We start from the raw sequence: 18,739 nt of genomic DNA, 5'->3' as shown, positions 1-18,739 counted from the left end.
AATTTTAGTTTTAATCAGATTTTAACAAGGATATTAAGTCCATTTCGTTCAGAAGAGGGGAGAAACAGGGAATTTAACGCCAAATGTATTCAAGCTTAGCCCTGAGAGATAATTAAATAAAATTAATTTGGCAAGGGCTGCCTGTCAACGGAAAGGCTCCAGACAGCAGAGCACGGTTCTGAAAGAAACAAAAGCAGTTCATTACTGTACAAACAGATACAAAGCTTATTGTTCAACACAGAAGGGAACTGCAGCTCTTCCACAACAGCAAGACAACCTGAACCCTCAAGCTGCCTCTGACAGACACAGCAGTTTGTGGAGGAGAAGGTAGTTATTGCCTTCTCTTTTCAGCTGAGTCCTTTAAAGTCCCCTAGCACAGGAAGGATGGAAAATGCAGGGGACAGCTTACACACAACCAGAATGATTTTAGTGAAGCACAAAAAAGGACAAGAAAGAACCTAGTGAGAGACAGCTCCTTAAACCTATGAAAACCCACATGCATTTTGAGGCTGCTGGCAAGATTCCCGACAGATACAATTCCATCAAATTCCATGCAGTGATTTAGTTCCACCATAGATCATAGAATCACAGAATAGTTTGGGTTGGAAGGGACCTTAAAGCTCATCCAGTTCCAACCCCCTGCCATGGGCAGGGACACCTTCCACTAGACTAGGTTGCTCCAAGCCCCATCTAACACTGCCACAGCTTCTCTGGGCATCTGAATTCCAAATTAATACGAAAAGAATCATGTCCTCCCTGGCAAATCCATGGACTGATACAAATGCTAAAACCCTGGGAACTGCCCTTCTGATGTTTCAATGCTTAAGGGCCAAATATTTATTCTGTAACCTTTACAATCTTAGACACAAAGTGCAGCTCTTTTAACACTGCGTACTACCAGATCAGTCTGACACTTATCTACCAACATCATACGGTACTAGAAACTGTCCAGGAAAGTGACTTCTGGCAAATACTTAACATTCATCATGGAAACATGAAGCAGAATGGCTGACTCTAAAGCAAAGTTCAGGATTCGCTTCGTATCCTCCAGACTCTTCCCCAACATAGGACACTTTAAAGATTTGGCTGGACAGGACACTGAGACATCTTGTCTAGATCATGCTTTTGCCATGAAAGATTGGATCAGATGATCCTCGAGGTCCTTTCCAACCTGACATGCCATGAAACTCTACTGATCTAGACACACCATCATGGAAAACAACTGTACAGGATTCAAGAAACAGACAAACATTTTAGAAAGAAGCTGTTCTCAATATGTAACTACAGTCAGAAGACCGACACTGAGGAACAGCACATTTCAGCAGTTCTCATAAGCCATAAACGGGAGCACAGGTATTTTCCAATATCTCTGTCTACCCAACTGGAAAGAAAACAAATTCAGAGCACTTTTCACTCTTTCTCTCTACCACCCTTCCAAATAGAACAGTTATTAAGAAGCGCCAATTGCATTCCCCTTGCCAGCTACTTGAGACAGGCAAGCCAATAGGTGTTGTGTGACCTTGACAAGTGGCCAGCTATCTAGAAGGCAGATGATGTCTTTGCCAAAGTCACACTGGAAACCATCAGGCCTAAATGAAAGGCTTGTCACAAAACAGGCTTGATGCCACCAACCTTGGCTGCTATATTTGCATAAACCCACCTGAAGCCACAAAGCTTTATCCCTGGGAATACAAAGAGGATGCAGAAATTTTATGTGTAAATGTACTTACAAAGCTGACTAAAAAAGATAAATTCACAACCAGGTTAAAGCATCATCTTCTGAAGTAACCCAATAGCAGAGCTGTGAGGTTACCAAGGAGAACTGTCTAAATTAATTGACGAAGAGCTGACTCCTCTAACTGAGCATACTGACACTCAACACATTCTGAGTTAAAGCCAGATATCCCATTTCTGTCCTCCTTAGAAAAGTCAGCAGGAGGATGTTGAGGCCCTGGAACAGGTTACCCAAAGAAGTGGTGAATGCTCCACCCCTGGCAGTGTTCAAGGCCAGGTTGGACAGAGCCTTGGGTGACAACGTCTAGTCTGAGATGCCTCTGCACATGGCAGGGGGTTGGAACTGAATGATCTTAATGTCTTTTCCAACCCTAACTATTCTGTGATTCTATGAGTTCAAGCCCTCGCTGAACAGCATCATGTGTACCACAGAAAGAGGATGATTTGCGTCATTAGAACAGAAAAGAAGTTAACTTGGTCAGCAAGGTGTAACTCAGAAAAATCCAGAATTTCCTACTTCTTCCTACCCAAAAAACCGATCTTCCTTTCACTACACTGTTCATATCAGCGCACCTCTGGAAGAGAGTTTAAACAAGTAATGAGAACTCAAAAGCAATTCCAACAAGAACAACACATGATAGAACATAGTTCTTGCAATAGGCGCCGATTGCTTCCCACAAAGAGGCACAGCAATTGTTAAACTTCACTGACAAAAGAGCTGAGAATAGAGAATCTGTAAGGATTGACTCAAAGTGGTACTAGAGGGGAAAGAAGAGATGCTTGAAATCAAGTAAATACCTTTCTAGAAAAGCCAAAAGTATCGCTGTTGAAAGGTCAGGCTCTCTGTCAGATTTCATTTCCGTTTATAGCAAGAGGCAGTAAAACTTGAGAGCTGCTTCAGTGTGCAGAGGTTTCTAACACGCTATTCCAAAAGGTATCATCCTCTTACAAAATGCCATTGTGCAACAGACATGACTTCATTAGAACAAACATTTCACTGCCAGGTAATGACCAAAATAGGTGCAGAACACATCTTAGTGCGTCAGCAGCCACTAGAGAGAAAAGAAAAACACTAAAAACGCCCAAACACACAAACACAATAATCACCACACAAAAAAGCTTTGCCAAGGTACTCCCTGCATTTTGCATCAGTGGCAAGGAAGGAAAGAAGGTTCTGTATACCTCCAGCTCTTAACTGCTTTGGCTACATGAAATAGTTGGGCATGTTTTATCTTCTATCTTGCTGAAAAAGGCCTGGCTCCATCTTCCACAAGCTATTCTAACAACACAAAAAGCTCCATTTGAAAACAGGATCCCTGAGCTATCCATATCAGCGTTGGAAATAACCTCTTCTCTCCTCCATCTCCTGCCAGCCTTTGCTAAAGGAGGCCAGTCCTTCCACTCACCACTGGCTCAGGAGGCTCTTGGGCTCCTACCAGCAACCCTTTTCTGCACTCACCTCCCACTATCTTCCTTCACAGTATGACCAGAACTCCAAGAAGTACCTCCCAGGCCATCTACAGAGGCACTTGAACACTTCCACCTTCCTGGAAGTTTTCTTCTGGTGCATCCTATGCATGTGAATTAACAGGCATCCTGTTGTAAACGAGTACAGAGCCCTTCTTCTAGTCCTTTCCACTGCAAATACTGCATTTTACAAAAGAAGTTTGTATTCAGCTCCCAATTCCATGGAGCCCTGTGTTTTGTTTCACTGAATTTTGTCCCACTTCTTTACTCGAATCCTTAGGGTCACTCAGATCCGCACATCCAGCTTTTGGGTAATTACAAATCTTCTGAACCTGGCATCATTAGCCAAGTTTTATCAGCACACACCAAATTTTTGCACCAAAACCATTAACAGAAATACTAAATAAAGCAGATCCTAAGGCTAATCTTTGAGGAATTCTACTTACCCTTGCATTTTCCCTGCAACAATACTAAATCTATCCCTGCCTAAATAATTCCGTATACATCGTATAATTCTTTAAATTTTTATCTTCTCCTGCATGGATTATACTTTCCCAAGTGGCTCTCTTGAGCAAGTATTTCAGTGAGGTTCAAATAAATAAGATCTATTGTGTTTTATTTGATAGAGTAATCAAGTTTCCAGACAAAAAAACCTCAGCCTGGCACAATCCACCTTGGTACTCCTTGATCCACCGAAGGAGGTAGATTCCTTGCACATCTAAGGGAGAGGGAAGGCACAGCACATCAGAAGAAAATTTAGAACTGAAACACTGACAGATGCTGAAATGGAAATGCAAAGGTGAAATTAAAAATGAGCTAGAGATTACAGTGATATTGGGTTTGTGCAAATGGCCAAATGAGAGGCTGAATAAGAACCAAGGATGAGCTTTTTGAGTTCTCTGACAGCAGCAAACCATCCCCTTGCTCATTAGTCTCTGCTATTTAAATGATAATTTCACTTTAAGGCAAACAGGACTGCTTAATGCAGGAAAAGTGGCTCTTTATAAAAGCCTCTGTATTTTTGAAAGCTTCTCCTTCACAGCAGAGTGAGCACCTAAGTTCAAGCCATTTACACATAACATGGGTCACTACACGCTGGAAGAAAGCAAGCTACTTTCAGCCAATTGTTTTTCAACAGCATTCAAACACTGATTTAGAGGTGTCTCACTGGTGAGTCCACTGTAGCAAACAAATCACCAGCTCTGCAGAAGACACCACCAGCACACATTTCTAAACTCACTTTTGTTCCTACTGGAAAAAGCGCCTTAAGTTTATTGATTTGGGAAGTGACTCTATATTCAAGTTGGGACAATGCTCTGTATTCTGATAAAAACAATGAAAATGGAAGTGAGATGGGAAAAGAAGTGATATTTTCTAGTTAAAAGGGTCCACTGGCATCTTCCAAAGCAAAGTTCTTACTCCCCTGGTAAGAACCATCCATCTTTTCTTCGGTATCATTATTCTCCACACAGTTCCTGTAGGCAAACTACCAAAGTTCCTCAAATTATGCAACAAAGAAGATGGACAACATGCTAAGCTCTTGTTCAACAGTTTTGTCTGTCTCCAGAATGCCAGATCTGTGATCCTGGAAAGACAGTTTCTTTAACTAGTCCCAGAGCTTTGAAATGCAAAGCAAGGGCAGACATCTTTTTGATGTGAGCTTGCTTACTTCTGTCTCTGATTATACATTACAGCCTCGGTCTGCCTGGATATCAGGTGTTCATCCATTATATTTTACACTTTTCCTTATCTTTCCTTTAGTCTCAAAGACTTATTACTCCGATATATTCAAAAGGAAACAAAAGCACTAATGGCAAAGAGAAAGAACAGTAATATTTTTGAACATCGGAGATAAGTACAGCTTTTGCGGAGAAAATTAATATCAGATAGGAAAATCTGGCAGGAAGCTTTGCCCAGCACTTCAGTGAAGTACTGACAGGAACAGACCTACAGTATTATAGGATATCTATACAAAGACATGCAGATTGTCACGAAATTAGCATTAAGTGGATCAACAGCATAAGAATGGGAGAAGCCTAAACTCTGGCTAAAGCACAGATTTGACATCAGGCATCCAAACATCACATTTAAATACCTCATTCCTTTACAAAACCCAGACATGGCCTGAAGTCTCCTAAAACTGCATTCTGACTCCTCTGAACAAACTGCAGCTTCAGATATTGAGATGACAAAGGAACATTTTCTCTCCAACACGCACAAAAAGCATTCTGTCACAGAAAGCTAAAACCTAAGGCACTGCAGAAATTGAAGAATAATGTATATTTTAAACATAACAAGATAACAAAGCACAGAAGAGCTTACAGCAATACTCCAGCATATGCTGTATGTCACATTCAATAGGTGACAGCTGCCTCCAAGGCTTCTCCATGTAAATTATTGTAAGACATTGTGATTAGTTTTCTCTTGAAACCTCTACCTCACTCTCTAAAGACAAAGATCCCCTCTGGAACAATTCAGGCACTTCTCCCTCAAGATTTTAAATGCTTCAAAAGCAATGCTTTCATCTTTTACACATATACTGAATACATAACCTTTATATATAACTGATCCTCATCCTCCATTTTCATCCTGGCTGCTCATTGCCACTTCCCTCTGCCCTGCTCTGGAACAGCACAGGCATTCCTGCACCCACACAGTTAAGTTGATGAGGAAAGAAATCCATCTGAAAGCTAGTTTCCATCCTAGATTACTTGTTGCTCTGCAGAACCTCTTCCAGCTGCAGTGCTCACAGACCCATAAAGTACCACATAAGAACAGAACATGTGCACACATACTCAAGTCACAAGTCAAAGTACATTTGATCTCTTTGGAGAGTGAATTCTTTAACATTTATCAAACCTTCAATGGAAAGCAATCTTTTTTATGACAAAATTAAGCTCTTAAAAGTAACTGTAAAATGTAGCACTGTGTCTATTCAGGACATCAGCAGACACTGTCCCACGAGGTAAGCTGAGACCTCACAACTATAAAAGCTTCCTCTAAGCAGCACAGCTCCTCCTTTTGTTTTGGTTTTTGTTGTTTGTTTGTGGGGAGTTTTAATTAGTGTTTCCCTTTACAGGGTGTTTATCTTCGGTTTTGGTGCCTTGGGAATTCCCACTGTGAGGAGACAGCTTGTTTTGCACTGGGAATCTCCTGAACAGCAGTCATGCAATCCTCGGTATGTTCACAGATCATAAATCACAATTATTTACTTAAAACTTAGATGTACAACATGAAGTTTCAAGATCCTCATATTATGCTACTTATGATTTTCTTCTCCAATTAGAGACTTAGCTCTAAAAGTAGGGGGGCACCATTAGTCAACCCAGAGAAATCCATTCCTCTTATCCCCCCCGAAAGTGGAAATTAGCACTTCAGCTCAGGGCAGTGGTGCAGTTACAGACAGCAGTCAGCAAACACTTTTCATTAGATCCATTTCTTGCTTGGTGACAAAAGACCAGAGGGATACAATAGGCTACTCCAGTAACAATATCTGCTCAGCTATGGAGCAATCATGCCAGAATTATGGCATTACTAGAACTAGCAACAGTAACCCCCAAACCTTATCTTGCTTGGTTACAGTTAATGAAGTATCCAGAAACAGATAGGAGCAACTCACATCATTTCAACATGCACTGCTTTGGGTATCTGTCAACAGATTTTTGAGGGTTTTTAAACCAGTAACCACTTATTCATAATGGACATTCAGAGGAAGGTAAATTACCACCTTGTGAGAAAGGAGAGGATTATGAGCTTCATTCACTACTGCAAAGATATTCAATGCCTGGTATGGAAGAGAGCACAGAGTAGCTAAGCATAGTTAATCAAGATTCAAAAAGCAAAGTAGAGAACTCCAATATTCTCCCTTCTCTCCTATTCACTGTGGAAAAAAGAGCACTAATCTACCACTAAATGCAGAATCAAGAAATCTGATTCCCTTTTCCCTCCCTCTCTCCTCCCTTTCCTCCCTTCCCCCAGCTCCAAAAGCAGAATGTGCATAGGAGGACTTCCCGTACTGAGTGTAGCACCTGTGTAATTACAAATTACAACTATGCTATCCACTGTACTAAACAGAGATACTTCCCACTTAATTAAACCCTTTCTTGGAGAGGAAATGCATGCACATTCACACTATCTCCTCTTCTTATCTGGTCTCAGACACTGCAGGAAGCTAGGCCCCGGGGATTTGTCAGCCAGCCAGCCCACAGATGTTTCCACAAGAAACCCAGTTCAGCACTAACAGGTTCATTCTTTGGCTTTAAGGGACAGGTCAGCAGATCAGTGGCTATTGCCTGCACCTGGCAGGCTCCACTGAGTGAAAATGGTCCTTCAGCGTTGGCCTGAATTCCTGTTAAATATGCACTTCTCTTTCCAAACCCAGGCAGCAAGCACACAAACACCTAGAGCAGCTTAACGTACTATCATCAGTGAAGCCAACTAAATCTACCCTTGCAAATTGAAGGATGACTATAGGTACTCTCCAAACTCATGCTTCATTAAACCGAGAGTCCCTCCAGGTCAGCCTTACACCAAAGGCACTGAGATCTCCCTTCCAGTGTAACCCCAACTAGATGTGACTCAAGAATGTCCAAGACATTCTGAAGCCTCCGAGCTGATCTCTCTAGTGCTTCCTTGTGATGGGCATGGAAAACAGGAATATGATTCCCAAGACACGAACAAAATCTTTTGCTTTATCTTCCACAAATATGGTAATCTCTCAGCAAAACTCCAGTCTTTTAAGACTTGAAATATTCTGCTACTTATGTATGACGTGGTCGTCGTGGGGGATTTTAACTTCCCTGATGTTTGCTGGAAGGACTACTCAGCAACCCAGCCACAGTCCAGGAGGTTCCTCCAGTGTATGGATGATAACTTCCTCATCCAAATGGTGGATCAGCCAACCAGGAGAGGAGCGCTGCTGGATCTCATCCTCACTAACAAGGAGGGTCTGGTCGAAGCAGTAAAGGTTGAGGGCTGCCTTGGTTGCAGCGACCACGAGATGGTGGAATTCAGGATCTTGTGTGGTAGGACCAGTACAATAGCAAGTAGAATTGCAACCCTGGACTTTAGCAGGGCAAACTTTGGCCTTTTCAAGCAATTGCTAGGGGAAATCCCATGGGCAAGGCTGCTTGAAGGTAAAGGGGCCCAAGATAGTTGGTTGGCATTCAAGGATTGCTTATTCCAAGCTCAAGAGCTGAGCATCCCGACACGTAGGAAGTCAAGGAAGAGGGCCAGGAGACCTGCATGGCTCAATAAGGAACTGCTGGGTATGCTCAAGTGGAAGAGCAGAGTTTATAGGTCATGGAAGGAGGGGCTGGCCACTCGGGAGGAATATAAGGCTGCTGCTAGAGGATGTAGGAAGGCAGCTAGGATGGCTAAGGCCTCCTTAGAATTAAATCTGGCCAGAGGGGTCAAGGACAACAGAAAGAGCTTTTTCAAATACATAGCTGATAAAACTAACACCAGAGGCAAGGTTGGCCCACTGGTGAATGGGATGGGTGCCCTGGTGACAGAAGATACTGAGATGGCAGAGTTATTGAATGCCGCCTTTGTCTCAGTCTACTCTGCCAGAGGCAGTCCTGAAGAGCACTGTACTCCTGAGACCTCAGATGAAGTCAGGTCACTGGAGCAGTTTGCCTTAGTCCATGAGGAATGGGTTAGGGACCAGTTGAGCAATCTGGACATCCATAAATCCATGGGTCCAGATGGGATGCATCTGCGGGTGCTGAGGGAACTGGCGGAAGTCATTGCTAGACCACTCTCCATCATCTTTACCAAGTCTTGGGAAACGGGAGAGGTGCCTGAGGACTGGAGGAAAGCAAATGTCACTCCAGTCTTCAAAAAGGGCAAGAAGGAGGACCCGGGTAACTATAGACCGGTCAGCCTCACCTCCATCCCTGGGAAAGTGATGGAACACCTTATCCTTGATGCCATCTTAAGGCATGTCAAGGATAAGAGGGTTATGAGGGGCAGTCAACATGGCTTTACCAAGGGGAAGTCATGCTTGACCAACCTCCTAGCCTTTTATGAGGAAATAACATTGTGGATGGATGATGGCAGAGCGGTGGATGTGGTCTACCTTGACTTCTGCAAAGCATTTGACACAGTCTCCCACAGCATCCTCATAGCTAAATTGAGGAAGTGTGGCCTGGATGATCAGGTAGTGAGATGGACTGCAAACTGGCTGAAGGACAGAAGCCAGAGAGTTGTAGTCTATGGGGCGGAGTCCAGTTGGAGGCCTGTATCTAGTGGAGTGCCTCAAGGGTCAGTACTGGGACCAGTATTATTTAATATATTCATCAATGATTTAGATGAGGGAATTGAGTGTACTGTCAGCAAGTTTGCTGATGACACTAAGCTGGGAGGAGTGGCTGACACACCAGAAGGCTGTGCTGCCATCCAGCGAGACCTGGACAGGCTGGAGAGTTGGGCAGGGAGAAACTTGATGAAATATAACAAGGGAAAGTGCAGAGTCCTGCATCTGGGCAGGAACAACCCCAGGTTCCAGTATAGGTTGGGGAACGACCTGTTAGAGAGCAGTGTAGGGGAGAGGGACCTGGGGGTCCTAGTGGATGGCAGGATGACCATGAGCCAACACTGTGCCCTTGTGGCCAAGAAGGCCAATGGCATCCTGGGGTGTATTAGAAGGGGGGTGGTCAGTAGGTCGAGAGAGGTCCTCCTTCCCCTCTACTCTGCCCTGGTGAGACCGCATCTGGAATATTGTGTCCAGTTCTGGGCCCCTCAGTTCAAGAAGGACAGGGAACTGCTGGAGAGAGTCCAGCACAGGGCGACAAAGATGATTAAGGGAGTGGAGCATCTCCCTTATGAGGAAAGGCTGAGGGAGCTGGGTCTCTATAGTTTGGAGAAGAGGAGACTGCAGGGGGACCTTATTAGTGTATATAAATATATAAAGGGGGAGTGTCATGAGGATGGAGCCAGGCTCTTCTCAATGGCTAACAATGATAAGACAAGGGGTAATGGGTATAAACTGGAACACAAGAGGTTCCACTTAAACTTGAGAAGAAACTTCTTCTCAGTGAGGGTGACAGAACACTGGAACAGGCTGCCCAGGGAGGTTGTGGAGTCTCCTTCTCTGGAGACATTCAAAACCCGCCTGGACACATTCCTGTGTAACCTTATCTAGGTGTTCCTGCTCTGGCAGGGGGATTGGACTAGATGATCTTTTGAGGTCCCTTCCAATCTCTAACATACTGTGATACTGTGATACTGTGAATACAAAGACAAATTCAGCATTAAACCTTGTCAGCTACTATCGGTGACTATCAATATCTTCAGTATCCGAGTTACTAACTACCTCATCTTTAAAACATACCAGATACATCCTGGAGTACAGAATGATGCAAAACCATGTGTACTTGTTTATGGATAGCAAAGTCACCTGGCTAATTTATTCGAGGACAAAGGCAATACCAGTCAAACAGACAAGCAGCCGCAAAAAAGCTTATTTAGATGAAAAGCTCACAGAATAAGAGCCGTCTTTTTTGAGTATCTTCTACATGCTGTAGAAGGGAAAGTCAAACAGTAAACAGTGCTGCTCTGGAGGATGCAATTTTAAGGCCTGGGGTGGGGGGAGAATAATCAGGCTTTGAAGAACTCTTGTTAAATAAATGTGTGGTGTAAATATGAAGTTTACAGAGCTGGTTTGAAAAACACTACTCTGTATGCCATTAGAGAAATACGCACAAATCTTTTTCACACCAACTTACTACCCAAAGTACTGGACAAGGAGACAGCAACTGCTTGTATGTAGCATTGATAACAACATTCCTTGCACTCACTGACCCTTCCTGAGAGCCCAGCTGTTGGTTTTACATCAGGCTGCACCTGCCAGACTGGAGCAGAAATCCAGTTTTCTCCAGCAGCAGGAGAAAGGACACCACCTCATTGATGATTTTACATGCCAACATCCACATAAAGCACCTGCCTCCACTCACACACAGCCTTCCCCAAGCATTTTTTGGTTAAAATACATGTTGCTTAATGGCAGTTAATAAACTACCTGGGAAATATCTCTAAGCTCATAGTGCAACTCTAAAAAAACAACCAAGTCTGTCACAGTTCTTCAGTGAAGACGGTCAACAACTCAATTACACAAATACTAGATCTTGAAGAAATACAAACTACATCAGCACGTTCCAGAGAGACGGAGTATAAGCTTATTTTCTCAACACAACTCTTTCTTAATAACAAAGTCCTACAATATCCATACATGAATGTCCTTCTCCAAGGGAGTCAACCCCAAATAAGGAAGACTTTCTACTTGCAAAGTAAGAATTTCAAAATTCAGCATTTTTTTTTCCTTTTACAGTTGAAACCAAATCCTACAGCAGGAGTATGAAGTCAGAGCAACACATGACAAATGCACGAAAATCCCTTGCAGCGTAACAGGAGCTCACAAAAAAAGACCTACAAGTCAAAAATCACATTCACTATAAGACACAGCAAACTATATCAGGGAAGTAGGCAGTAAGAAGATCAAGATCCTAAAAGGACTTATAATTGACCACAAAAAAGATTAGGCCATGCATAATGTGCATACATGAACCAAACATAACTACAATGTGTATTAATTTATTGTCTGGGTATTGTGGAGCTTACAAGGATACTATAACAATTGTATAAGGCAGGTATAATTCTAAAGGCAAATTCTGGACAGAAGATTGCACAACAGAACACAACACACCAACACGCTCTAAAGCTAAAGCTGTCTTTGCTGCTATAGCTTGTGAGCGCAAGAAGAAAACCCAGGAGCTTACAAGTGGAATCCAGAACCAGAAAACCTAAAATTAGCCCTTTGCGTAAACTGTTAATGAGCTTGTTTCCCCCCACAAAAGGCGAAGCATTATAAACACTTTGCTCTTTCGTTGTTACCAAAAACAGACCAGTACTAAAGCCAGTAGGAATACCACTACGTTCCTAAAAGCTGCACCTCCTTTCCAAGTATTATCACATAAAATTACACTCCAAGGTCTGATCATAAGCCAATCTGACAAAAAGCCTGCTGGGACCAGGCAATCAGTGAACAGCAACCACCGAGAGCAGACACAGAACAAGCCCTGTGGAAGTGCTAGAAGAAATTAAAAACCATCCTCTCCTAAAACACCACATGCTGTACACGCTTAACTTACATTCTCTGTACCAATGAAGAGTATGATAAGATGCATTTCCCTTCTTCCTTGCTTATCTAGTTATTAGCAAACAGCTTATTGCTCTGCATCTTTGGGACAACTATCCAACTTGCTCCTGTTTTCTTCTAGTATGAGATGGGCAATTAACTCTTCTCTCGATGATCTTAAAGGTCTTTTCCAACCTAGTTGATTCTATGATTTTATGATTCTATGATTCACCAACAGTATACTCCAGGAACTTAACTAGGACAATGATCTCTCATCATCTTCATCAATCCTGACTGAGAAGCAATGTAATTCATTATGTAAGAAATCTAAGCAACGACAAAAAAGAGGGGAAAAAAAGAGGGAGAAGGAAATCATCCAGCTCCACTTGCTACAATTTCATGCAAAAGATGATTTTTCTCAGGAGCAATTCCCTCCTCTGTAAGAGAGACGCCACTAATGGCACTAAACAATATGGCCCAATCAAAACCTAGCACTTTCCAGTGAATATTCTGATTTTAAACGAAGGAGTTATTAGACTTCCACAGGCAGAATCACTTGGTTCCATTTCTCTCCCAGTGTGAAATTACCTCATTAAACCTTTAACAGCTTGAGGTAAGTAAAAAGCTTTTACTCTGCTGTCTGATAGCGCACGCTTTGTGAAAAGTATTCATACTATTTCTGGCCATTCCTTGCCATAAGAGATGCAGCACAATTCTAACTCCATCTAAATGTACGTATCCTCAGCAGAGGCAGGAGAGGATCTCGGTCGTACTAGCATGCCTCTAAAGAAAGGTTCATTGTTCTCATTAAACAGAAAACAGTGAGAAAACTAAGGGAGCTTTCCCAAGTTAAACACAAGTATTTTCCATGTGAAGCAATAATGTGCCCAAACCATAGATGCATATTCAAACGCTCCTACTTCCAAACAATCCCAACAGTTTGCAGATACAACTCTGTTGTTGGGCACATGTAATGAATGGAATAAAGAAACAACTAATAAAATTAGGTTTGTGATTCATGTTGCAGCTCAGGCCTTGATCCAGTATGAAAGGAGATCTGTACTAGAATGCTGCTATCAAGACTGTTATTTACAAAGAAACACCTCTCCTTCTAATGTAACAACAATGTAAGCATTTAGAGAAGATAAAGCAGTGCTGAAACAGGACGCATGAAGCATAGTTACACAGAAAACCTTCTGCAGTGGAAGAAAATGATCAGAAAACACACCATTTCCAGCCCCTCTTTAAACCACATACATACCAGAGATCTTAAAAAATCTGGTTCAGCGCTCCACACGTCAGAAAGCTGTTAAGTAACAGTACCCAAACTGACAAGCTTCTGGTACAAAACATCACTGGAGGGGTGAAGCGCTTTCCCCCTTTTATAAGAAACAGAATTTATTCCATTTCTCATTAGCCAAAACAAAACAGTGCTTCAGCTGCCTTAGGGAAGAAAAGTCACCACAACATGATCTGGCAGTTTATTTTGGTATCCAGATTTCAAAGAAATTGTATTTACAGCAATTTGTCACAAGAATCTTGTCAACACAGATTCTTTTCTCTGAACACATCCTAATATTCTTAAGAGTTCACTTACTAAACTAGCAGAGTCTCTAACTAAACATGAATGTTTATACACAACGAGTTCAGAGAACTCAAAACTGAGCCTTGGAGACACTGTCAAGCTGACTTGGTGAAAAACAATTGCTAGCTCCCAAAGGTACTCTATAACAGTGTGTATCCTATGATTCTTCTTATATATAATAAAGTACTGGGAAAACCTCCACATGAAGAAGAGCTAGCAAGAAACATGACCAGCACACTGCAGAGATCAGATGATTCAGACAAAAGGAAAATCATTTAAAACTGTACCTCTCTGCAGAGCTGTGAGCACATACCTGATGTTCAAGCCGGTGCTCTGGTCCACTTTCTCCCAGCTTTTCAATTTTCCCAGAAGTTTCTGAAGTAGAGATCAAAAGAAGAGTTAGAGACACAGACAAATGTTCTAACAGCTCATTTTCCACAGTTTTCCCATAATCCTCCATTCAAAACCAATGTCTTCTCCTCCTGTGGATTTCATTATCTTCTTATCTAGCATTTCTGATTGTCATTCCCCATTCCTCACAAACATTTTCCCTGTCACCACAGCTCTATGACACACAGAATCCACGTTACACTTCAGCGCTGTAGATTACCTAACCCTGTGAGTTACCATCAGTGTACTAGACTTTGGCAGACTCCTGGCAGTGGAGAAGTAAACAAGCTGTATTCTCAACACCGATCCTGTAGTAGCTGAAGTGCCTATTTCTCCTCCTCCAGTTTCTCCTCTAGCTTTTTACTTCTAGTCTATGCCAAATTGTACAATCTAAACCTGATCAGACACCAGTATAGTTATGCAGATCAACAGGCTCACAGTAAGGTTAATCTCTTGACAGCTTGCTGTCTGACTGATATTGGGTGGGATTGAAGCAAAGTAATTTTATTCATCTGAGACCACATTCTGGCCCCCCTGGCACTGGCAGTAATCTAAATGCCTACCAAGGTTCTTATCATTTGCCTGTTCAGCAACACCGTATCTGGGCAGAGCTTAACACCAAAAATGACATTTCTAGCAGAAGAGAGGCAAGAAACAAACAACAAGGCCAAAAAAGACACCCTGAGGAGACAGTTCTTTACACAAAATCTCCAGCTGAACAGCAGATTAACCTTTTGCATTTGTCACCTTCATTGCCATAGCTCCTTTCATGCTGACATTTAAGTCTGGGAATGCCTGGTTGGAACACATTAATTAAAACAAGTATCTCATCTCAAGTAAAAAATACAGGAAGAGCCTGAAAGACAGGACGGGCAATGAAGGAAACCTCTATCCTGCTCACCCACCAAACATTCCCAGCTGCTCACCTCATTTTCCAATTCAACGGTCGCAAGCTGCGCTTGGACTTTCTCATAGCGTTCCAGTTTTCTCTGGAGACCTTCCACCTCCTCTTTGAGCAACCCATTGTTTTCTTTCATTTCCCTGTGGTGAAAAAGAGAAACAATGAAAGAGCCAAGCAACTCAATTCACCCTCATGAACTTCTGGATACACCTGGAATTACAAGGGATCCTATGACATTGGACAGATTTCACGGCATTCAGCGGACTTGCTTCTATAACCCTCACTGCAAAGCCACTGCTACAACAGAAACTCAGCGCTATTAAACTGGGCTTTTTCCTACTCTAAGTGCCACCCTCATTACGTCCAAAGAACCTGAAGTTTCATATCCGCTTCACTGATTGGCAAAACAGCGTGAAAGGTAGCAAAGGGCTCCCTACTCCAATCTTCAGGCAGGCTGAACACAGGCTGGAACACAGCAAGCGGCAGACACTAGGGCTTTCTGAGTGCTCTGTGATGGCTGAGCACGTTTGACACTGCTTAACATGTGCAAGGAAGAGAAGATGAAACTGTTTGTAAAAAATGACCTTTAATTTGTTGATAGCACATTTCTGTGCACAACAAAAACACCCAAGCATGAGAAAAGATTCCAAGATAACTAATTTAAAATTATAATGAAACAAGAACAAAAAGCCAAGAGACTTAATTTTAGGACAAGAAAAACCTGGTAAGGTCACCCACGTAACTCAAGGGTTTTTTTCCTAAGATGCACCAAAAGATGGGAATTAAGTTTCCTTTAACAAAAGAACATAAAACTCTCTAAGGCAACTTATTTCATAGTTCACAGGAATTTAATATTTCAAACTAATTGCCACTTCAGAGACCCAGGTCTATATCAGAATGCTTTAGACATTTAAACAAAACTTTCCAAACATGATGCTAGAACACCAGGCCTCTAAAGCAGTGGCAACAATAACTAAGCAAAAAGAGTTATTAAAGAAGTGATCAGCTGTCTCTATGCTCTACAGGGATTCCTTTCCCAAAGCTGTACAGAGCTCATCACTATCTTTAAACATTGAATTTTGTTCTAACAAACATCCAGAACAATCAATACACATTCTGTGAGGCTCTCACTGTGTTTAGGGAAATTACCCAGATCCTGTCAAATCCTCTGGTAGCCATCACAACCTGCTCAATTCAGACCCAGTATTTATATGTAACATTTAAGCTTCCTTCTAAAGTTTCCCATATGGAAGCCCAACAGAGGGATTTGAAAGTACATATAGTGCAAATGTAGCATGTGCAGAATCATAGAATAGTTAGGGTTGGAAAGGACCTTGAAGATCATCTAGTTCCAACCCCCCTACTACGGGCAGGGACACCTCACACAAGCTAACCCTCCCAGCAATTGAACCCTTCTTCCACCTGAAGTAGGCATTTTCCTCCTTGAGTTGGCGCAATTCCCGCTCCATTTTTGGGAGGCGAGCCAGTTCTGTCTTCATGTTCTTGACAATTAAAGCATCATGTTCCTGCTGGGAGAGCTTCTGTTCCAGATCCTAGAAAATATGGGATGGCAAGAGGACAGCAATGATTAACTTGGAACTCTTAGGAGCTACTCCTCCATTGTACTTTTTAAACTCAAGTCAATGACTTCCATGACGTTGGAAGGGAACTCAGTACGTCATCTGGCCCAATCCATCGCTCAAAGCAGGGATGACTCTCGTTCCACCTCTAACACCTGGGCTGACCTCTTCCCTACGCCTATTTACCTTAAGTTCCTAACAAAACAAGATCTCCGCTAAGCATTAAAAAGGACCCACTTCTACTGAATATTTTGCAGGGCAATCTTGTGCTCTGCCCCAAGATCAAACACAGTATTCCTGCAGCACACTGCACAAGGATATAAATCACCTTTCTATTGAGAAAGCATAGGTAGATGCTTTTTCTCAATCAATTGATACAACAAAGATGAAGTGTGTCATGTTATAGTTAATCAGAGGTAGTCTGGACCATCCAAGTCAATTTAGCCAAATTCAGCTTTTGCTGGCCACCAGATCAGATTCTTACATGACAAACTAACCTCTTATTTCTGCAATAGTAATTATGTTTAGAAAAACACTGTTCTGTTCTTCCATGGAAGCTATTAAAAACTAAAGCTTTACATAGCCCACAGAGTTTCTTACCTTAATCTTCTGTTCATATTCTGCTAGATGGGATTGGTTTGCTTGCAACATCTGGATTTGCTGACAAGCTTCTTGCCATTTTCTATTAGACGTACATACAAGAGGCATTTAGCACCCAGGAATCACATGCCAGAAACCACCTACATGCAGAAGTACCTCTGACAAACATTTTCAAACACTATTAACAAGGTATATGGTAGTGTTACAGCAGATTGGCTCTCTCAGAGTTTCACACTCATACCATCTCCCTCTAATTTAGAGAGAAAAATACTCATTGTAATAAAAACATGCATCTTGAGAAACATCCAAAAATCAAAGCCACCTTAACTTTGAAACCAGCAAATACACACTCACAGTAAATAAAGAGCACCTCTGAAACTGAGGAGTTGAACTTAGTAAGCAAGGAAAAAAACCACACTCGTATCTTTCAACTACCCCTCAACTAGGAGTTAAGGCTTGGTATTTTTGTTCTGTTCAGTCTATAAAGTTCAGATTAGCCTTTCCCACCCACATGCCTTCTGCTAACTCTCTACCATGAACATGAGACATCACTAAGATTTTAAGTTCAAGTTTGAGTTTTTGGTTTTTTTTCCTCAAGGTACAATTAAATGGCACCTCAGAGCTAGTTCCAAACAACGGTTATAACCTGCACATCCAGATCAAAGAACCCCTTTGAAGATCGGAAATCAAACGCTGTGGAAAGTTTTCTGAGTGACAACAACTACAGAAGACTGAAGTTTTGTTTGCCTTTTTCTCCCTAGTCATTGATCCCCTGCTTACTTATGTTGAACATCCAGCTGTTCCATCAGTTCCTGCTTCTGAGAGTCTTGGCTTGTCATCTGCATCTCTTGATTCATTTTACTCCATTGCAGTTCTGAGATTTTCCCTTTTAATACAGTGATTGTCTGAATTAATGGAAAAAAAAGAAACACAGAAGGCTGTGACTCTCCAAGCCAAACATTATGAATGGTGATAGACAGAAATCATATCCAAATTAAAAGTATAAACAGTGAATCTAGAAACAATCCCACTCTTGCAAACCTTCAGACCTGCAAACTCACCTCAAAAACAAACGCAAGAGAAAGTAATTTAGTTGCTTTCATCTGTCACCCAAATTGTCATTTCCATTACCTATTAAGTGGGTGACCTCAAACTGGCATGAAAACTATCAAGCTTCAAAGCTAGATGATGATAAAACACAACTATATATATTAAAGTAAAAACATTATCCCACAACCATTCCAAATTAAATCTTGAAACACAGCCAAAATGAAAGCATCTAGGTTTGCCTCAACTAAATACCAGCTGTATTATGCTTTCCTTACAGGTGGGGGGCCAGTGGATTT

The 18,739-nt window shown here is 42.0% G+C and overlaps 1 protein-coding gene across 3 annotated transcripts in view; it reads right to left on the bottom strand.

The window, feature by feature from the left end:
• MAD1L1 (mitotic arrest deficient 1 like 1) overlaps nucleotides 1–18,739 on the bottom strand; it is a 296,765-nt gene that overhangs the window by 271,104 nt on the left and 6,922 nt on the right. For all 3 annotated transcript variants that reach the window (XM_080617371.1, XM_080617370.1, XM_080617372.1), the window contains exons 5-9: nucleotides 18,174–18,298; nucleotides 17,394–17,475; nucleotides 16,636–16,766; nucleotides 15,239–15,353; nucleotides 14,236–14,297 (exon numbers count right to left, since the gene is read on the bottom strand). In XM_080617371.1, the coding sequence (XP_080473497.1) occupies nucleotides 14,236–14,297; nucleotides 15,239–15,353; nucleotides 16,636–16,766; nucleotides 17,394–17,475; nucleotides 18,174–18,298 (515 nt within the window). The remainder of the gene's footprint in view (nucleotides 1–14,235; nucleotides 14,298–15,238; nucleotides 15,354–16,635; nucleotides 16,767–17,393; nucleotides 17,476–18,173; nucleotides 18,299–18,739) is intronic.

This window comes from Psittacula echo (genome assembly GCF_963264785.1).
Source record: "Psittacula echo genome assembly, chromosome: 5".
Classification (NCBI taxonomy): Eukaryota; Metazoa; Chordata; class Aves; order Psittaciformes; family Psittacidae; genus Psittacula; species Psittacula echo.
This window is presented reverse-complemented; position numbering and strand designations above follow the sequence as displayed.